At 33.3% G+C, this 17,809-nt stretch overlaps 4 protein-coding genes across 7 annotated transcripts; 2 read left to right on the top strand and 2 right to left on the bottom strand.

Annotated features, from left to right (window-relative positions):
* The first annotated feature begins 202 nt into the window (after nucleotides 1–202).
* Nucleotides 203–8,622, top strand: Dnapol-alpha180 (DNA polymerase alpha catalytic subunit). The gene is made up of 21 exons (XM_083098920.1): nucleotides 203–355; nucleotides 638–841; nucleotides 1,008–1,338; nucleotides 1,415–1,763; nucleotides 1,851–2,216; nucleotides 2,336–2,695; nucleotides 2,765–2,966; nucleotides 3,203–3,468; nucleotides 3,571–3,687; nucleotides 3,768–3,951; nucleotides 4,034–4,162; nucleotides 4,234–4,409; nucleotides 4,480–4,720; nucleotides 4,788–4,927; nucleotides 5,020–5,225; nucleotides 5,303–5,567; nucleotides 5,676–5,850; nucleotides 5,933–6,099; nucleotides 6,229–6,477; nucleotides 6,554–6,629; nucleotides 6,711–8,622. The coding sequence occupies exons 1-21, from the start codon at nucleotides 229–231 to the stop codon at nucleotides 6,923–6,925; spliced, it is 4,545 nt and encodes a 1,514-aa protein (XP_082955046.1). The 5' UTR covers nucleotides 203–228; the 3' UTR covers nucleotides 6,926–8,622.
* LOC145971365 (pseudouridine-5'-phosphatase) lies at nucleotides 7,002–9,475 on the bottom strand. 2 transcript variants are annotated; one of them, XM_083098926.1, is made up of 5 exons: nucleotides 9,073–9,475; nucleotides 8,075–8,278; nucleotides 7,773–7,991; nucleotides 7,437–7,669; nucleotides 7,002–7,303 (listed from the first exon to the last, which is right to left on the bottom strand). In XM_083098926.1, the coding sequence occupies exons 2-5, from the start codon at nucleotides 8,136–8,138 to the stop codon at nucleotides 7,124–7,126; spliced, it is 696 nt and encodes a 231-aa protein (XP_082955052.1). In that variant the 5' UTR covers nucleotides 8,139–8,278; nucleotides 9,073–9,475; the 3' UTR covers nucleotides 7,002–7,123. The 2 variants fall into 2 exon arrangements, with proteins under 2 accessions (XP_082955052.1, XP_082955051.1); XM_083098925.1 differs by having other exon boundaries at nucleotides 9,298–9,475.
* Lysrs (Lysyl-tRNA synthetase) lies at nucleotides 9,013–12,973 on the top strand. Of its 2 annotated transcripts, none has more exons than XM_083098922.1 (9): nucleotides 9,013–9,475; nucleotides 9,941–10,091; nucleotides 10,311–10,757; nucleotides 10,883–11,128; nucleotides 11,232–11,648; nucleotides 11,846–12,039; nucleotides 12,141–12,303; nucleotides 12,490–12,599; nucleotides 12,704–12,973. In XM_083098922.1, exons 1-8 carry the CDS (start codon nucleotides 9,438–9,440, stop codon nucleotides 12,589–12,591), a joined length of 1,758 nt encoding a protein of 585 aa, XP_082955048.1. In that variant the 5' UTR covers nucleotides 9,013–9,437; the 3' UTR covers nucleotides 12,592–12,599; nucleotides 12,704–12,973. The 2 variants fall into 2 exon arrangements, with proteins under 2 accessions (XP_082955048.1, XP_082955047.1); XM_083098921.1 differs by lacking the exon at nucleotides 9,013–9,475 and adding an exon at nucleotides 9,496–9,868.
* LOC145971364 (deubiquitinase OTUD6B) lies at nucleotides 10,797–16,277 on the bottom strand. 2 transcript variants are annotated; one of them, XM_083098923.1, is made up of 5 exons: nucleotides 16,036–16,277; nucleotides 15,440–15,851; nucleotides 15,061–15,280; nucleotides 14,820–14,918; nucleotides 10,797–14,716 (listed from the first exon to the last, which is right to left on the bottom strand). In XM_083098923.1, exons 1-5 carry the CDS (start codon nucleotides 16,103–16,105, stop codon nucleotides 14,621–14,623), a joined length of 897 nt encoding a protein of 298 aa, XP_082955049.1. In that variant the 5' UTR covers nucleotides 16,106–16,277; the 3' UTR covers nucleotides 10,797–14,620. The 2 variants fall into 2 exon arrangements, with proteins under 2 accessions (XP_082955049.1, XP_082955050.1); XM_083098924.1 differs by having other exon boundaries at nucleotides 10,797–14,918.
* Nucleotides 16,278–17,809: the final 1,532 nt, after the last annotated feature.

Genomic DNA, 17,809 nt, shown 5'->3' with positions numbered 1-17,809 from the left:
GGATAAAAAGTAGCGTTTAATTGACCAATCAGAATGAAGAAATCTTTACTAGGCTTCTCTGATTGGTCAATCATTGCTGGTTATCTTAAGGCCCATTTCAACTACGCATTAAAAGCGATACGCCCTGATTGGTCAAATTTCAACGCGTAGTCTGATACAAGCTTTACGTGGACAAATTTCAAATTCATCGAGTTATATCGAATCGCGAAATATCGCGGCCAATGGCCGATGCCTTATTTATCTCCCGCCAAAATCACTTGTCGACTGTCGAAACGTGAAGACGTGAAGTGGCATTTGCATATTTCTATTGACAAACGTGGTTTGCATAGATTTGTAGCAATAATAATGGACGAGCGTAAGTAGTTTGCCGATTATTTATGCGAAATTATCATCAATCCCTGGCTATATATCTACCATAGGTGTATTGTATATTTGTAAACACTACTGCATTTTCTTCCAATTTTTTTGTTTACATTTAATATTCGTATAACTAATGATTTAGTAAACGTTGATATTAACAGCAAGTTAATCATAGAGTAAATAAAATAAATTGCATCGTATTATTTTATCTTATTATTTTCTTATAAATATTTATAGAGTATTGCATATTTTTGTTCTTTGCTAAAAAATGTTTTAGCATCTGTATCTGGTAGGACTAAGCGTCAGAAGATTGATAAGACTGGCAGACTCTCAGCTTTGGAGAAACTGAAGGAAATTCGAAGCGGAGGAAAACGCAAGTATGAAATTGAAGAGCTAGAAAATATATATGACGAGGTGGATGAAAAAGAATACAGCAATACTGTTTTGAAACGTCAACGAGATGATTGGATAGTTGACGATGGTATAAGAGTTTTTCTTATTTTATAGAGAAAGATATAAAATATTTTATTATAAGTAAAGCAGACTTTATATTAAATAGCAATTTGTTTGGAAAATATTTCAGAAGGAATTTAAACCTGCTTCATAGAGATTAAAATATGCAAGCATTGATTTTAATTTAATTGCAGGAGAAAGTGGATACATTGAAGATGGAAGGGAGATTTTTGACGATGATCTGGATGAAGAAAGCATTCAAGAAGCAAGAAAACAAAGACATAATATGGCTGGTCCTAGAAAGAAAAGAAAAGAAGAAAATGGAAAAAGAGGAAATATTCAAAGTATGATTAGAAATATGCCTTCTAAGAAAAACACCAATACAACAGTAATTAAAGATGATGATATTTTGGGAGAGTTGCTTAGTGAAATCTCTGTGTGTAAGAAAACAACAAATAGTTCCAAACCAACACAAACAAATAACAATAAAAATAAATTTTGTCGTACAGTTCACTCAGATATTACGTAAGTTGATAAATTGTATTTATACATATTTACTACATGTTTACTACATTAATTTCAAATGATAAATTAATTGCAGACAAAATTATCAACTTTTATCCACAAACCAAGAAATTAGTGATAAGAAAATATCTGAAAAGTCAGAAGAGCAAAATGTGATGAAACCAATGGAATCTAATGATATTGCACAAAGTGCAAGTCAAATAATTGAAGATATAGATGACACTGTGATATTTGATGTGCCAAAAAAGAAGAGTGTGAATAAATCAGCAGAGATAAATAATTGTTTGAAAGTAGAAGAGAATTTAAAACTAAAAGAACAAGATGTAAGAAAATTAACAAAATCTAATAATATTACACAAAGTGCAAGTCAGATAATTGAAGATGAGGTTACTGCTGTAATGGATCCTAATGAGTGTATCAGAGATGTAAGTTTTACTTTTTCCATAATCTTATTTGTTATTACATTTATTATTTCTATAAGAGCAAAATTTTACATATGAAATACATTGCAGCTGTCTACTATAGATTTTGATGATGGAAGCATGGATGTTGATTTTTCATTTCCAGTGAATAAAAATGTTATACCTCAAAAGAATGAAACAGACATACAAACTACTTCATATAAAACTTCCATCAAAAGTATGAAAATCGGTAACGCCGTTGATTTGACGGAAATAGCGCCACAGTTGGTTAAGACAAAAGATGAGGAAGAAGTATTTAGGTTTTATTATTTGGATGCATATGAAAATCCATACAAAAATCCTGGAACTGTATACCTCTTTGGCAAGACTTATGTACCAAAACACGATGTATATTGTTCATGTTGCGTCATGGTGCATTGTATACCAAGAAGAATATATCTCTTGCCTAGAAAATATGTATGCATATAATTTTTCATTAATTTTTGTTTAAGCTATTATTTGATTCAAATATGTTAATATTAGTCGATTGTTATTAATTATTAAATGCAGTTTCTTTTTATGGATCTAAATTACAGATAAAGACATCAAAAGACAACGAATCGCAATTAACTACTATTGAAGACGTATATAAAGAATTTGATGAATATGCGAATAAAATGCGTATAATGGAGTTTAACTGTAAAGAGACAAAGAAGCATTATTCCTTCGAAAAGGAAGGTACACCGAGAACTTCCGATTATTTGGAAGTCAGATATAATGCGCGCTATCCAGCGATTGATGCCGATTACTCGGGTCAGGCAATAGAACGCGTCTTTGGCACAACAGTAAATGCATTAGAGCTGTTACTTATAGAACGAAAGATTAAAGGACCCTGTTGGTTAGATATTAAGAATATATCGTCGACCGCGGGACGATTCGCCTGGTGTTCGCAAATAGTAAGTGCATTTGTTATATGGTATAATAAGAAAATTGAATTTTTGAATACAGTTTATATAATGCAACAGGTGGTTACTTCAGACATGGACAATATATCGCTATGTTCCCAAGAAAAATCCAAGCCACCAATGGTAATAGCGACCCTAAATGTGAGGATGTCCTTGAATGCAAAGCTGCAGAACGAAGTGGTGATGGTTGTTGTATTGATTCATCACAAGTATAATGTCGACAAAGAACCACCAAAACCACCTTATGATCGCCAATTTTGCTGTATGTTTATTTTTACATCATTTGTTGATTACTTCAATTATCATCAACAATTATTTTTGATATTTAAAAACATCAATATTATTTTGCAATTAAATAAATAACAAAAAATACTTTCATTATATAATTTAGAAATACTCTCTTTTCATTAATTTTTAAATTGCAAGATATTTTTCTGTTTATCTATCAATTAAAATATTAATAAAAGCTTTGTGATTGATTTGCAATTTTTTACGCAGTTGTCACACATCCTCGAGAAACTCCATGGCCGCGACAAATCCGGGACGCCTTAAAGGTCGCGAATACCGAAGTAATAAAATGCGAAACCGAAAGTGAATTACTCGAGGAACTATTAACTTTAATGCAGAAAGCAGACCCGGATTTAATAATAGGCTACGACTGCGCATTTCAATTTGACGTCTTGATGCAAAGAATGTTCTCATTAAAAGTGTCAAATTGGAACAGAATGGGAAGATTAAAATCTACAACTCCTCCTTTATTCAGGGTAAATATGTACCTTTTTTAAAAATCGAAATTAATATTATATACAAATTAATATCAGATAACGAATGTAGTAAAAGAATCTAATTCAAATTATATTTTTTAGGGAAAGATAATCCTCAATCAAGCATTTGTCGGTCGTCCAATTTGCGATATACAAATCTCGGCAAAGGAATTAAATTTGAAAGTCAGAAGTTATGATTTGCAATCGCTTTGCAGTGCAGTAAGTTGCATGATACATTAGTGTCATATTCCTCGAAATATAAATTAATATTATACAAGTTTAATAAATATTTGTGATAGGTGTTAAAAACGAAGGAACATGAATGTAAAGAGATTACGCCAGCGGAGACTCTATTGTTCTACAATACAGTGGACAAAATTCTGAATCTAATGCACATGACGTTAAAAGAAGCAAAATTCATTATAACCATAGTAATGGATCTCAACATTATACCGCTCGCACTTCAAATCACCTCTCTAGCTGGTATTACTTGCTTTAACATCTTTCTTTCAATTAATATTTTAAATATAACATTTTACATGTACAAATCAATCTTCGAACGTAGGAAATATCTTATCGAGAACACTGTTAGGCGGAAGAGCAGAAAGAAATGAGTATTTGTTGTTGCATGCTTTCCATTTGAAGGATTACATAACTCCGGACAAGAAAATTGAGAAGAAAGCACGAGATGACGGTGAGATGTCAATATATTTTTGTATATTGTTATACGCGATTATATAACTAATGCTAAATCACGCACATTAGATGGTCCGCGTAGAAAGGCTGCGGCATATACCGGAGGCCTGGTGCTCGATCCGAAGAAAGGTTTCTATGACAAGCTGGTGCTATTGATGGACTTCAATTCCCTGTATCCGAGTATCATACAAGAGTATAATTTGTGTTTCACCACTGTACCTGGTGCGGCGTATGCCGATGTCGAGGTAATTCTTCGTCGCGAATGTCGATAGATCAAAGTGTTTTGGATAAAAACGTAATTCGCATAATTTGTAGCAATTGAGTATTCCCGAATCGAATCTGGAGGCCGGTGTGATTCCAACCGAAATTCACAAATTGGTCAAGAGTAGACAGCAAATCAAACAATTAATGAAAACGCCGAATCTTACACCGGAACAAAAAATGGATTATCATATCAGGCAGATGGCATTAAAACTTACGGCCAATTCAATGTATGGATGTCTGGGAGCAACACATTGTCGATTCTATGCCAAAGGTCTTGCTGCTCTGATAACTGGTAAGTTGTGAAATAAATATCTAGAACACAACATATACATGTAACATATATCCGCTGTTGCTCTCAGCCAAGGGTCGACAGATTCTGGAAGATACAAAACATTTGGTTGAGAAATTACAGTACGAGGTGATTTATGGTGATACCGATTCCTTGATGATAAACACCAATATTTTAGAATACGACGATGTTTTCTCGATTGGTAGAAAAGTATGGAAAATTTTATGTATATTAATTTATCATCAGTTTATAGTATTAAAGGATTAAATGTTATATATTATACGGGACTAAATATTTTCTAGATTATGCGAGAAGTCAATAACCGATATAAAAAAGTCGAATTAGACATAGACGGAGTATTCCGATACCTATTGCTTTTGCAAAAGAAGAAATACGCTGCTGTTGCAATGACGAAATTGCCAAATGGTCAGATGCAATTAATACAGGAACACAAGGGCTTGGATATTGTGAGAAGAGATTGGTGTCCATTGGCTTGCGATACTGGAAAGTAAGTGGACATATTTCCAGAGATTAATTTTATTCTCATTATGTTAAATCTAATATTATTCGTCTTCTCTCTCTTAGAAAAGTTTTAGATATACTTCTCTGTGATCAAGCGAGCGAAACGCGTCTGGAGCAGGTTGTTCAGATTATGCAGAACGTTGCGAAAGGCGTGAGAGAGGGGACGACGCCGCTATCGGCATTTGTCATCACTAAACAACTATCCAAAAATCCAGACGCATATCCGGATAAGAAGCAATTGTCTCATGTGATGGTGGCGCTGAGATTAAATAAAGCGGGCGGTCGGATGTGGAAAGCCGGCGATACGTTACCATATGTTATATGTGAGGTATCAAATTTGCAATCTTGATTCGCGAATTTTCCTGAGTTATAGAAACCGGAAAATACCAATAAATAAATATCTGAAAAAAAATTATATATTATTGTTTTATATTAGGATGGAACTGATGCGAGCGCGACGGAACGAGCGTATCACATCGATGAAGTAAAGAATAACGAGAAATTAAAGGTGGATGTCAATTATTACTTGTTGAGTCAAATATTTCCCGTGATATTACGAATCTGTGAACCTATCGAGGGCATCGACGATGTTTTCTTGGCCAATAATTTAGGTAACTTTGAACTTATATTATGAGCTTTAAAAAAATAAATCTTTAAAAAAATTATATACATGTCTGTTAATCTGTTCTCCAGGTTTACAATTTGTTTACAAGCCGAAAACATTAGCTTGCGAGGCTACTCTGAACCTACCATTGGCTATCAACGACGATAGATTCAACAATTGTCTTCCATTGACATTTAAATGTAAAAATGAGCGATGCAATACGGACATAGTGATTACAGATACCATAACAGAGTTTGTAAGCTTACTTCGATAGAATTTCAAAATTATTTTAAATTTTTTCTTTTCAGTGAAAAACTCGCATAAAATATTTATGACTTCTACAGTATATTGAGAATATATTTAAGTGTTTGTTAATCTTGCGTAGCATTCCGGTCGGCAATTATCGCTCAGTATGTGTCCCAATCAAGATTGTAAATTACCACCCTGGAAATACGCAAACGTAATACAGAATGTGGTTCAACTTGCTATGAGGAAAGCAATCGGCAGGTATTATAATGGTTGGTTGGAGTGCGAAAATCCACTTTGTTCTAACCGAACAAGAAGATTGCCATTAGATTTCGCGAGAAAGTTCCCGGATTGTCCAGCGTGCAAAGATGTTACCATGAGCAAAGTCGTAAGTTTAATCAAATACATTCCAAAAAATTTGAAATTTTCACTCCAAGATCATATTACATGTTTATATATTTCAGTATTCCGGAACAGATCTCTATAATCAGTTGTACTACTACCACAAGATGTTTGACATTAGTCAACCGGCTTATAAACGTAATGATTTTCTTTTACACGTTATATTAGAATCCGAAGAAACCGAATTAGAAGAATATTGATCTCTCAATCTGCTTTCAGATTTATTGTCCCAGTGTTCGCGAGATATGATCGCCGCGTACAACACGCTGAGAGAAGCGATCGACAGACAATTGAGGCGCAACAAGTTCTCGTGCGTAAATATCACAGGCATATTTAGCGGTAGTTCCAATGTAGCGATGTTCGGCAGTGCCGGATCGCGAGAGGATTTCGATGAATTAGGTGATCTGTCCGATGACACGGATAAGGAGATTTAAAAAGAAAAAAAAAGACATCGATCAAACAATAATCGAAACGATAAACAATAATCGAAAAGACTGCACACACGAAAACTTCTCATTAAATTATCTTTATTCGAGATAATACGTGAACTGTATATATATCCTCTCTGCACGAATCCACATCTCACACATACGCACGCATACATGCATGACAAATCGGGAAAAGGAAATGTACTACGTCACGTATGGTGGTAGCCCGAACTTCTCTGGTTGAAAGTCCTCGAGACTATTCAGGACCAAAGTCGCCTTGCTCGTATAATGTTTGGGAAGTTTCGGATCCGGCACCATGACGACCTGCATTCCAGCGTTCACTGCCGCTTCAACTCCGTTCGGCGAATCCTCGAAGACCAGACACTAAAAATGGCTCGGACAATTAATCTTACATAAATTTTAATCGATGCTTATCGGTTAAAATAATATCTCTCTTGCATGTGGAAGTATTTGAGAGTTAAGCTATCCGAAGAATACCTTCGGATCCGAAGATTACCTTCGAAGGATCCGGATTGTCGCGGAAACGCTTGGCAGCCGTGAGAAATATATCAGGTGCCGGCTTTCCATGTACAATCTCGGGATCTGAGCCGCCGAGCACTATGTGATCGAAGAGGTCAAAGAGATCACGCCAACGGCTGGTTTTCACCTCGTAATTCTCTCGATCGGAGCTCGTGGCTAACGCGATTGGAACGTTATTTTCCTTTAAATGCTTCAAGAGCCGTACAGCGCCTATTATTTCAGAGATAAGATCATATATATTGTTACTCGAGATATATATTATATTACGTTATCGCATTGAATCTCAACGATCAATCTCGGTATAGAGTATTACCTGGCATGGGATTAGTCTGTGGAAATAACTCCCGATAGATCTCGGCAATTTCTTGTCTGAACTCCTCGGCTGTTAATGGTAACTCTAACTCTTCAACTATGTAGCAGGCGACCTTCTTGGTCTTGAAACCCATCACGTGCGCTTTATGCTCCAACGTGAACTCTTTGCCATAACGATTAGTGATACGATTGAAGGCCTTGGTGTACAAATATTCTGTATCTGCAAAAAAGAAAAAAACAACTGCAGTCGAATTGAAAAAAATTATCTCTGTCCCATAGTTTTGGCAGAATTAATTTATTTACCCAGCAACAAACCGTCCATATCGAATAAGCAATGCGTGATCTTGTTGTATGCGTCGTCCAGCATCTTGCGATTTAAATCTCGGATCGGGGCTTGGAGGAATTTAATATTTCAAGTGCACTCAATGAGGAGATGAAGCACAAATAGCTTGGAGGCACAAACAGACAGTGAGAAAATTCTGCTGTAATCCAAATCAACTGCCTTATCTATGATAATAAGTTTTTCTTGTAGCCAGTTTTTTTCCGATATATAAACATGAAATTATACTTTGCAGAAAAATGGAGACGAAATCGTTTGTTCCAAGCGAATTTTACAATAAAGAAAATGGATTTATAAAGTATATTTTTTATGAAAGATACAAAAAAATATATAAAATATGGTTTAACGATAAAAGAAAAAAAAATAAATGTATATAATATAAAAAATATTAAGATTGTTCTTAATATACAAAAATCATTTACATTATTTCTTAGTGGATAAAGATGATATATGTATGTAATATTCTGAATATGTAATTTTTAAAATATTTGTTATATGTGTGTGAAAAAATAATATAATTTCAGTAAATAAATTATATTTTTAGAAAGGAAAGACTTTTTGGTGATATTCTATCCAAAATTCTTTCGTTTTCGCGACAATCCGGATCCTAATTGATGTCGGCTTTTAAACTTCATATACGAATCCAAAAAGGAGGGAGAAGCCCTTAAAAAATTTTTAAAGCACAGAAAATAAATTAAATATAATAAATGAATAAAATAAATAAAAATATAAAAAAAATAAGAATATAATTATATATAATTTAAAAAGAAAGGAAATACTGTAATGATAATAAAATTAAAAACTAATAATTTGAGAAAAAATTGACCTATATAGGTCAAAGATCGCGCGGTTCGCGAGAAAAGGAACTGTACGTCAAACGTCACGTTCAAACATTTTATTCTCTCGCAACACGTATAAGAAATCGTTATCGTGTATCATTCAGCCCGATATTTGAACGTACTTGGACGTAAGGTTATCGATGTCCTTGATCAAACGTTAAATAAATGACATTTCGTTCGCGTGGACGATTTAATACTTGGAAATTAACGAGCGCAATTTGATTTTTACTCGAAGATCACTCGTTCGCGTCCATCGTAATCTGCTTTTAGAAGAGCGACCGGACCGCCTGCGACTTTCCGCGAAAGATTTCCGTTTTATAATCGCCCGCGAGAACGACGTAGCGCACCTTAATCTCAATCGAGGAAACCTCGGAATCGGACGTTTCACGTTTTACGTGCAGCTCGCGGCTCGCGTTCGCACACGCAGTCTGATCAGCGCAGTGCGAGCGACCGACCGACCCTCTTTCACGGCTGGTTCATCAGCAGTATGGCGGACGTAACGGAGGGAGAAAAGTTGTCGAAGAAGTGAGTATATAGAGGAAAAAGTGCGCGTTATATTATCGAGCGTAAGTCTCAATCCGTGACCTACGATTGCGCGAGGATCCGCTTCCAGCGCGCGCGACATAACCTGGTGAACAATATGCGGCTTGCCCCGCCACGCGGTCACCCACGTTGCACGCTTGACGCGAGATCCTGTATTCGTCCGCCCGTGTTTTTTCGCAGATAACGATATCTCTAAGACAGATCTAAGACCCTCTGACGCGAGCGCGTCACGTGGGTTAAAGTTTAATCCCGCGAGGTAACGACGATCATGCTCGGCACCTTGGGCAAAAGTCGCGCTGTCGTATCACGAACGCGCGCGTGGCTTGCGAACCGCGAGATAAAGTTGCGTCAGACGTCCCTACGTCGGTTTTCCAAGTGCGTAATGAATCGCTTGACGCAGCATCAGATCTCTAGAAAGATGCTGAAGCTATTCTGATTATATTGCAGCGAGCAGAAGAGACGTCTCAAAGCTGAGCAGAAGGCTAAGGAGAAGGCTATAAAGGAGGAGGCCAAGGAACTTGTAGCAGCTATCAACAAGAATCAGAGTTCTAAGAAGAATGAGATCAAAGAAAGGAAGGAGGAAAATATTAGTCCAAATGTAAACAGTTTTGCTAGATAATTTATATCGTGAATATCTTAAGGAAATTTTTCTTTTTACAAGTATGACTTGTGAAGAATTAAAATCTCTTCATGAGCAAACAACTGCATTTTTTTATACAATTCAGTTTCTGCCTCTTATATGTTTCAACATTTCAAATTATTAATTAGTCTATATAATGCAAAACTGAGTAATTTTTTTGTTGTATTTTGTTTCTAGGAATATTTCAAGCTCCGATCGAATATCGTCAGTCTACTCAAAACCGCCGATCAACCTTACCCGCATAAATTCGATGTGTCGATTTCGCTCACAAACTTTATCGAAGAGTATAGCAAGAAACTTAAGAATGGTGAACAAATGAAGGACACGATAGAAAGTGTCGCTGGACGTGTCCATGCTATTCGAGAATCTGGTTCAAAACTGGTTTTCTATGACCTCCGAGGAGAGGGTGTCAAATTGCAAATAATGGCTAATGCAAAATTGTATCAATGTCAGGACCTGTTTGTAAGAGATACAGCCAAAATTAAGAGAGGCGATATTATAGGCGTTATCGGCTATCCTGCCAAAAGTAAAACGGGCGAATTTTCGATTATACCGTCTTCAATTATTCTTTTGAGTCCATGTTTGCATATGTTGCCACATCTTCACTATGGTCTAAAAGACAGGGTAAGAAATCATTTCACCAAAAAATACATGTTGTAGAACTCTGTTGTAGAGATGATATAAATATATTATGTAAATATATTTGTAAAAATATTATATGTGCTAAAAGCCTTTGTACTTATTATCAGGAAACGAGATTCCGACAACGATATCTGGATCTTATATTGAATGACAAAGTTCGACGAATCTTTCACATACGCGCGCGGATAATCGCTTATATACGTAAGTTTCTGGATAATATGGGCTTCCTGGAAGTTGAGACTCCTATGATGAACATGATCCCTGGAGGCGCGACTGCCAAACCCTTTATTACGCATCATAACGAACTCAACAAGGATTTGTATATGAGAATAGCTCCAGAATTATATCTCAAGGTAAATAAATCTTTCCTTCTTCAAATTAAACTTGAAAAAATAAATTTATTCGAAAAACGAAAGAATGAGACTCAGTGAGATTAAAGCCGTAAATATTTAATAGATGTTAGTCGTCGGTGGACTCGACAGAGTGTACGAGATCGGTAGACAGTTCAGGAATGAGGGTATCGACTTGACCCACAACCCTGAATTTACCACCTGCGAATTTTATATAGCATATGCGGACTATAATGATCTCATGGAGATTACGGAAAACATGATATCAGGCATGGTGAAAGCCATACATGGAAGTTGGAAGATAGAGTACAATACCAATGAAGGCTCGACACTTACGCTCGACTTTACGCCTCCCTTTAAGCGCATTTCAATGATGGAGGAATTGGAGAGGGTTCTTGATGTCAAGTTGCCAGCAGCAGATCAGCTTAATACACCAGAGGCAAATAAGATTTTGAGCGATCTCTGTGATCACCATAAGATCGAATGTCCTCCTCCTAAAACATCAGCGAGGTTATTAGACAAAGTAAGAATGCAAATTTTTCTTAATGAAATGCTTAAAACTTTTTCAACTTGACACGTTTTCTTTTGATAGATGGCATTTTACAAAATAAGAATAAATAATAGATACATGTGTGAAATACTAATAAATATATGCAGTTATATATGCATGTAGGTATAGAGATCCTAATTATATATATTTTATATATTTTTTTACAACAGCTTGTTGGTTCATTTATTGAAGATTCCATCATTAATCCTACATTCATCATTGATCATCCGCAAGTGATGTCTCCCTTAGCAAAATGGCATCGATCCAAGAAAGGTCTTACAGAACGATTTGAACTATTTGTTGGAACGAAAGAAATTTGCAATGCGTACACCGAATTGAATGATCCATTCATTCAAAGAGAAAGGTAATAAATTAATTTTTATTAAAATTTATATCATAAAAATACATTTTTTAAGAGATTAAGATCACATTTTCATAAATTTTGAACACTAAATACATGCATAGATTCGAGCAGCAAGCGATGGATAAAGCGGCCGGTGATGAAGAGGCGCAATTGGTTGACGAAACTTTCTGTACTGCTTTGGAATATGGTTTACCGCCAACGGCAGGTTGGGGATTGGGTATCGATCGATTAACAATGTTCCTCACCGACACGAACAATATTAAAGTGAGTGTGATCAAATATATATTATATTTCCTAAAATAAGCGAAAGAAAAAAAAATCGGCATTTTAAGGCATTTTAAAATTAATTTATCTTCTTCTATAATTGAAATTGTTGAGAATTACAAGATTTTATTATATTGTCTCTTGTGCTAGAAGACACATAATAGATACATAATTTCCTCTTTACAGGAAGTATTGCTCTTCCCTCACATGAAACCAGACGAAAATCCAAATAAAAATAAAGAGATTGTTGAGGATGATAAAGCATTAAGTGACAATGGGGAAAAATAAAATGAAAGGTAATTTAAATGATATATTTAAATGATAATTTAGAAAGCATTTAAAGCAGTAAAAAACACTAATATTTATTATCGAAATGTAAATGTTATTTTTTTTCCAATAGATAACTGCGGCTTATACACAAAAAATATATATATATACAATATATATATTTTTTAATTTTAAATTAAACTGCATTGAAGATATATAAACAGTGTTTTTCTTTCTTGTGTATATTATATTTATTTGATGCCCGACTACAGAACACTCATTATACAAACGAATATATATTTACAAAATCGCAAGAACACGGAGTAGAACAGCATCATTCATGTGTGTATAAATTAGAATGTTCCTTGTCTGCTAATGTTACAATTATAAATCATTTATTGTATTCCTTGTTTTCCCTTCTTCTTTTTCTATCACTTTTATATTATCATATCACATAGCAAACAGAATTTCCAAGATTACTTATTCAAACTATTGTTTATAATCTTTTAGTGTATTGTTGCCTCATCAGTGATTTATAAGGCAATCAAACTTAAAACAATGTATCATTCTTTAGAAAAATCATTCTCATACGTAACTCAAAATAATTAAAAAAAAATTTATATTATAAATAAGAATCTCTGATATATAATACATCTTTGGAAATCTGTAAGGAGTTAACTAAAAAATTTATTTGTAGAAGAAACAAAGGAAGATTTTTCTAATTAAGAAACATTCTAATACTCTTATAAGGGACTATGTGTTTCAAAGTTGTAGAAATTCAATTTATCAATCTATAGAAGCCTATTTATTCCAAAAAGTTTGGGATCAAAGATTTAACTTTTATGAGTCAAAATAAATTAGAGTACTTTTATTCTTTTTTGTACCCAATCTGTTCGTCACAGTTTTGAGTCGAATTTTGGAACGCAATTCTGGAAGTTCTCTATAGGCGCAGGTTTGATAGCCGTTCGATATTTCCCGACAGCTACTAATGAACACGAACAGTATGCGCGATAAAAAAAAAGGAACGACACATACTTCATCAATCTTTTTGGAAAAAACTAAAGAACATCGAATCTTAATAAGTACTTACATAATATCTGCTGGCAGCATATTTTTATATTGTCTGATATCCATGTTTGAAAACTATATAAATATTCTATATAAATTTAATCTCTAATAACACAGGAACTTTAAATCAGCTTTGCACAACATCAAAGTTTTGAAATATTTTAGTTATAATAATTCAGTCAAATCTAAACAATCCTAAAGTTCATTGTCCAATTTTCATAGCACATTTAATACCAAATGTAACTGTTAAAGTTCACTTATTTAATATAAGAATCACATGTGACATTAATATGAGGCATATGCAACTATTTATTAGTATTGAATGTGAATATATATGATTTTAATATATATAAGAGTATTACATATGGATTTCTGAGAATTCTAAGTTTCAATAAACACAAGAAACGTATATTTGCCACATATAAAGCTTTAGGAATAAATATAAAAGTGTATGCTTTTGGAATTTATAGATAATCTATTATTTATATTTCAATAGAACTTGGCAGTCATATTTAGCTTAAATGTGCAGATCAAAATTTCAAATTGGATTAAAATGATCAAGAAGATACGTTTTATGGATGATTCATTGATATGTATCTTGCATTTAACTAATGACTATAGAAAAAAATTCCTAAAATGTGTGACTATTAAGATTAAATCTCTTATTCTAAACAATAATGTATTTTCAGCACAGATTTAGTCTAAGATATAACTCTCCAGTTTTTGTTTTATGATAAAATTTGTGATATATTTTACATTTAATCTTTTAATAGTCACAATACACATTTGAAGAATTTCTCTTATACACATTAATAGCTAATAATCACTCGCGTAATAATTGTAAAGTTTAAAAATATGATTCTCATCGGAAGATTGAATGTTCTCTCTGCTGGCAGCATATTTTTAGTATTTCATATATCCTTAAAAATATTTTTATAATGTCTAAAAATTTATAGTTACTTTCCCTACAGGATAAATTAATTTAGTAACTAATAAAGCACATACTCATAAATCGAGATATGTGTAATCCAATCATTTGATAATAACTTGAAGACAGTTGTAAGACAAATATATAGATCTAGAAGAAACTTTCATCAACTCTCCTCGTCCTGAACGCATTTTGTAACGGAATTATAATGAGCGCCTAACTCATACATATGACGATGATAAGTCAATGTTACCTTTTTATCATTGCTGTATTCATCTCCGACGATATAAGGAGCCCCTGTAGCTTGTATGATTTCAATTGGGCATTTCAATATACGCGACAATACTTGCAACTGCAATAAACCAAAATGTTACCAAAAAAATTACATATATTAATCAGTATATTAAATCACAGAGAAAGTAACTTGATTGTAAGAATCTTATATCCATATTTATTCTATATTTTAAAAATGTATGGCATATGTCTATATTTACCTCAACAGCACCACCCCAAGCGCTTGTTTCAGCCACATCATTACAATATTTTTCATATTCCTCGGGCGTCAATAAATCCTCAGAATCTGGATTAGAAAGAAATGGTAGAAAATCGTTCATGTTTTCTCTCAAATAATCTGCAGTTTTTGTTCTGAGATCATCTAAGCTCAGAGGTGTGTCCCCATTTATTTTAAGTTGATGTGCCACTGCATTATATAAACTACAAACAAAAATTCAGACTCTTATATGTTTATGAATAAACAAATCTTAAATAATATCTAAATTATTATACAATATATTGTTAGTCCCTTCATTCTTGCTTTTCTCAGCAAAATAAATGAGACTATACATAGTTACACAAGAATAACGAAATGTTTACCAGTGGCCATCACTAGGGATTTCATAGATCATCAAGTTTCGCTTGGAAAGAATTTCTTTTATGGCCTCCGTTTCAATACTTCTCTTGCCAAAGGTGTTAAGCGTCTCTTGCTCAATGATTCTCTGATTGCGTTCCTTCTCTGCAATTGCTTTTTTTTCTCTCCTCTTTTGTGCTTTGGAAATTCTGTGTGTTGATTGTTCCAAGCTACTATTGTCCTTATCGACTTCTTTGCTTACTTGTGCAGATTCTGTCTGCTGATCGTTCAGGGTAACATGTGCCAATCTCCATGCATTCAATTCCTCTGCGTGCTGTTTTTCTAGGCTTTCTTCTAAGCGCCCTATCTCTTCTGCAATCTCTTTCTTCTTCTTCTTGTCACCTTTGCAAATGGACTTTTTTAAAGTTTGTATCTGTGCTACAATCAAAAAAATCAGAAAGAGAACTTTGAATTGATTCTGACATTATGTAAAAAAAAAATTTTAATCTTATCAAATTGGAAAATGGCTAACATCACATAAATTTACTGTAAAAAAAAAAAAAAGAAAAAAGGATTGCACAAAATTGCAGGTGATAGGAAATTTGATTTCTGATTTGAATACCTTGCAACTCCTTTCGCTCTTTCTTGTGTTTTTGCGTTAATTCTTCCTCCGTTAATGTTGAATCTGTCATTTTCTCTTAATCAGTTTTAAATATAAGCTGTACAATCAATCGTGAATGAAATTCTTGCTCGTGGAAGAATCGTGCGCTTTACGTCACGATGGAAAGACCGAAAGCGCAGATGGAAGGCGAGAATGGATGAATAGAATGGACGTGACCAGAGAGAAGACTGACAATGAGAGGAATCATGGCCTATTTTTAGGTGATCCCTGAAAGCCATACTCCCTCTATGGACATTGAAAACGTGGACATGAACTACGAAGCCAATATCCATGAATGTTCTCAGAGGGTAATATATAATGTGCACAATTTCTAGTTTTGTTCCGTGCTATGTGCAAGAAATGCCGGCACCAGTGCTTTATAACAAGATACTTATGTATCTTATGTATGTAATCTTATGTATGATACTTATGTATGTAAATTGATAGTAAATAAATTATTCAATCGCGAAAGATACTGTAATATTCAAAAATGAAATAAATATTTTCCTATATTCATTGTCATATTTATATCTTTTTACTTACAAAACACAAAATGCCTGCTGTGGGATAAAAACATTTTTAACCGTATTTCTATAAATCTTCTTAATTAGCAGTAAACTAATCTTTGATATTTATCAATCATTTTTTTAATTATTTAAAAATTTAATTATTAATACATGCATAGAATTTGTCAAATTAATCACTGATTCTTCTGAAGTTTTTATAATTAAAACTCGAAAAATATAGACGTTGCAAAATATTTTAAGTCTTTTCCATTATATAAAATATAAAGAATTCATATGTTCCACTTTAATATAGCTAACATTATTTTTATATATTTTTATTATAATTTTCATACCAACATAATATTTTTATGCTTAATATAATATTTTTATGCTAAATAGATATTACAAAATATATGACAAAATATAATACAAATTTAATATAAAATATAATTCGAAATTTAGTACAAAATAATTTATTACATGGAATAATTTATTACACGAAAATGTCCAAAATATACGTATAATATAAAATTTACTAAAAACTTTTACGTAGTCCAGACGAGACTGATCAGCGAAGATTAATTACGCGACATTTATTATTAATAATAGATATGCAATAATAGAATTTAATAAGATTTATATAACGTAAATAATCGTGATCAAAAGAGTCATTAATAAAATTATTGATCGTTTCTTCGATTGTAAAAGAAAATATTTGCATTACTGGCGCATTTTGCATAGATTATCAAAAGAAATGTTCAAAATGAAAAGATAGAATAAACTTCCAAATCAACAATTAAATTACTAAATAAATCGCGATTTAAAATTCGCGAGAAAACGCGACGAATAAATAAGTCGATAATATGCGAAATATTTGATCGCGATACGTATAATTTTTATAATGTAATAATCGAAGCTCTCAATAGACACGTGCGCGATATAATTATTATCACGTAAATATAGAAAATCGAAAATATTTCGACAAACATTTGAGGTCTGTAATGTTTGTGAATATGCAATTCACCGACCGATTTACTTGCGAATGTTTATAAGATAAATCGCGATTTAAAATTCGCGATAAAACGCGACGAATAAATAAATCGATAATATTCAGAATATTCAATTGCAGATACGCGAGTGACATACCGGTAATCCGATAAAAAGAGGAGCGATCTTAAAAATGGAGAATGATTAACATCTTGTTTCTACATCAGATTTCGCAAGATCAA

The sequence above is a fragment of the Camponotus vicinus genome, unplaced genomic scaffold, assembly GCF_025532165.1.
Source record: "Camponotus vicinus isolate PSW18456_S1 unplaced genomic scaffold, iyCamVici1.0 SCAF_5, whole genome shotgun sequence".
Lineage (NCBI taxonomy): Eukaryota > Metazoa > Arthropoda > Insecta > Hymenoptera > Formicidae > Camponotus > Camponotus vicinus.
This window is presented reverse-complemented; position numbering and strand designations above follow the sequence as displayed.

Excerpts from the sequence above, each read along its gene's own strand:
- LOC145971364 (XM_083098923.1), bottom strand. The coding sequence starts at position 16,105 with ATGACAGATTCAACATTAACGGAGGAAGAATTAACGCAAAAACACAAG. Across the intron at positions 15,852-16,035 it reads AGAGCGAAAGGAGTTGCAAG|CACAGATACAAACTTTAAAA; the intron begins GTATTCAAATCA and ends TTTTGATTGTAG. Across the intron at positions 14,919-15,060 it reads CTTGGGGTGGTGCTGTTGAG|TTGCAAGTATTGTCGCGTAT; the intron begins GTAAATATAGAC and ends GGTTTATTGCAG.
- Lysrs (XM_083098921.1), top strand. The coding sequence starts at position 9,762 with ATGCTCGGCACCTTGGGCAAAAGTCGCGCTGTCGTATCACGAACGCGC. Across the intron at positions 9,869-9,940 it reads TCCCTACGTCGGTTTTCCAA|CGAGCAGAAGAGACGTCTCA; the intron begins GTGCGTAATGAA and ends ATTATATTGCAG. Across the intron at positions 12,040-12,140 it reads CCATTCATTCAAAGAGAAAG|ATTCGAGCAGCAAGCGATGG; the intron begins GTAATAAATTAA and ends ATACATGCATAG.
- Dnapol-alpha180 (XM_083098920.1), top strand. The coding sequence starts at position 229 with ATGCCTTATTTATCTCCCGCCAAAATCACTTGTCGACTGTCGAAACGT. Across the intron at positions 356-637 it reads AGCAATAATAATGGACGAGC|CATCTGTATCTGGTAGGACT; the intron begins GTAAGTAGTTTG and ends AAAATGTTTTAG. Across the intron at positions 6,478-6,553 it reads ATGTTACCATGAGCAAAGTC|TATTCCGGAACAGATCTCTA; the intron begins GTAAGTTTAATC and ends TATATATTTCAG.
- LOC145971365 (XM_083098926.1), bottom strand. The coding sequence starts at position 8,138 with ATGCTGGACGACGCATACAACAAGATCACGCATTGCTTATTCGATATG. Across the intron at positions 7,670-7,772 it reads ACAGACTAATCCCATGCCAG|GCGCTGTACGGCTCTTGAAG; the intron begins GTAATACTCTAT and ends CTGAAATAATAG. Across the intron at positions 7,304-7,436 it reads ACAATCCGGATCCTTCGAAG|TGTCTGGTCTTCGAGGATTC; the intron begins GTAATCTTCGGA and ends AGCCATTTTTAG.